The sequence below is a fragment of the Solanum pennellii genome, chromosome 10 (assembly GCF_001406875.1).
Source record: "Solanum pennellii chromosome 10, SPENNV200".
Lineage (NCBI taxonomy): Eukaryota > Viridiplantae > Streptophyta > Magnoliopsida > Solanales > Solanaceae > Solanum > Solanum pennellii.
Genome location: NC_028646.1, coordinates 67,686,035 through 67,687,674, shown reverse-complemented (window position 1 = coordinate 67,687,674; position 1,640 = coordinate 67,686,035). Strand labels below are relative to the sequence as shown.

Below are 1,640 nucleotides of genomic sequence, written 5' to 3'. Positions count from 1 at the left end.
CCCCCCCCACCCTACCCCCTACCCCACCCCACCCCACTAGGGAGTCTCTTTTATCTATTGAGTCAAAAGCTTATATAACCCCACTTCAAGACTTAAAAAGGCAGGCTTTGATTCTCAAGCATCACAACAAAGCCAAAAAAACCTTCCATTATCCTTCTCTCAATTGGTATATCACACTTGCAAAAACCAAAAGAAAAAAAAAAGGTATAGTTTCTTAAATACTCTATTTGTCTAAATGGGAAGGTCACCTTGTTGTGAGAAGGCACATACAAACAAAGGAGCATGGACTAAAGAAGAAGATGAAAGACTTATTTCTTACATTAGAGCTCATGGTGAAGGTTGTTGGAGGTCTCTTCCTAAAGCTGCTGGACTTCTCCGATGCGGTAAAAGTTGTCGTCTCCGATGGATTAATTACTTAAGACCTGACCTTAAACGTGGTAACTTTACTGAAGAAGAAGATGAACTCATTATCAAACTCCATAGCCTCCTTGGAAACAAGTATGTTTAACATTTCTATCTTATTTTATTTTGTCCTACTAGTTAAATCGTTAACGAGCTGAGACAGATTCAGAATTTAAATTTGACCCGACTCAATATGAGGTGGTTATATGGATCACTAGTAGTAATTATGTTTTTTGTTTCCTTATGATAGGTGGTCGCTTATAGCAGGAAGATTACCAGGAAGAACAGATAACGAGATAAAAAACTATTGGAACACACATATAAGACGAAAGCTTTTGAGTCGAGGTATTGATCCAACAACACATAGATCAATCAATGATCCTACTACAATACCAAAAGTTACAACGATTACTTTTGCTGCTGCTCATGAAAATATTAAAGATATTGATCAACAAGATGAGATGATAAATATCAAAGCTGAATTCATCGAAACAAGCAAAGAATCAGATAATAATGAAATAATTCAAGAAAAGTCATCATCATGTCTTCCTGACTTAAATCTTGAACTCAGAATTAGTCCTCCACATCATCAACAACTCGATCATCATCGTCGATCAAGCTCTTTATGTTTTACGTGTAGTTTGGGAATTCAAAATAGTAAAGATTGCAGTTGTGGAAGTGAAAGTAATGGAAATGGATGGAGTAATAATATGGTAAGTATGAACATTATGGCTGGTTATGACTTTTTGGGCTTGAAGACTAATGGTCTTTTGGACTATAGAACTTTGGAAACTAAGTGATTCGATTCGATTCGAATTTATGCATCATCATCTTAATTTGATGTATATGTAGAAAAGAAAAAGAGTTTGAGGATATTATTCTTCTAGCTAATAATTTTCTCATGGTTGTAAACTTTACAATATAGTAATTACATTTAATTCAAAGCAGTAAAAATATAGCACTAATGATTCTATGGTGATAATATTTTTTTTCCCTCTAATTCATATTTGAAATGGAGTTTAAGAAATGATTTAAAGCATTGTAAATCAAAGTATATTCAAAATATGTACTTTTAAATGAGTGCTTCGAGAGTAGAGTTTCATGTGTTATTTGTTTTTTTAATATATATTTATATGATTATATCAAGTGTCTCCTAACGAAGTTGTTAAATATAAAAAGGTTAAATTTGCCTTTGACCTTTGCAAACTTATCAAGATTTATTTTTTACTTTATAATAA

At 32.8% G+C, this 1,640-nt stretch overlaps 1 protein-coding gene across 1 annotated transcript; it reads left to right on the top strand.

The window, feature by feature from the left end:
• The first annotated feature begins 85 nt into the window (after window positions 1-85).
• LOC107032092 (myb-related protein 308-like) lies at window positions 86-1,384 on the top strand. Its single transcript, XM_015233671.2, has 2 exons — window positions 86-498; window positions 653-1,384. Exons 1-2 carry the CDS (start codon window positions 236-238, stop codon window positions 1,200-1,202), a joined length of 813 nt encoding a protein of 270 aa, XP_015089157.1. The 5' UTR covers window positions 86-235; the 3' UTR covers window positions 1,203-1,384.
• Window positions 1,385-1,640: the final 256 nt, after the last annotated feature.

Excerpts from the sequence above, each read along its gene's own strand:
- LOC107032092 (XM_015233671.2), top strand. The coding sequence starts at position 236 with ATGGGAAGGTCACCTTGTTGTGAGAAGGCACATACAAACAAAGGAGCA. Across the intron at positions 499-652 it reads CATAGCCTCCTTGGAAACAA|GTGGTCGCTTATAGCAGGAA; the intron begins GTATGTTTAACA and ends TCCTTATGATAG.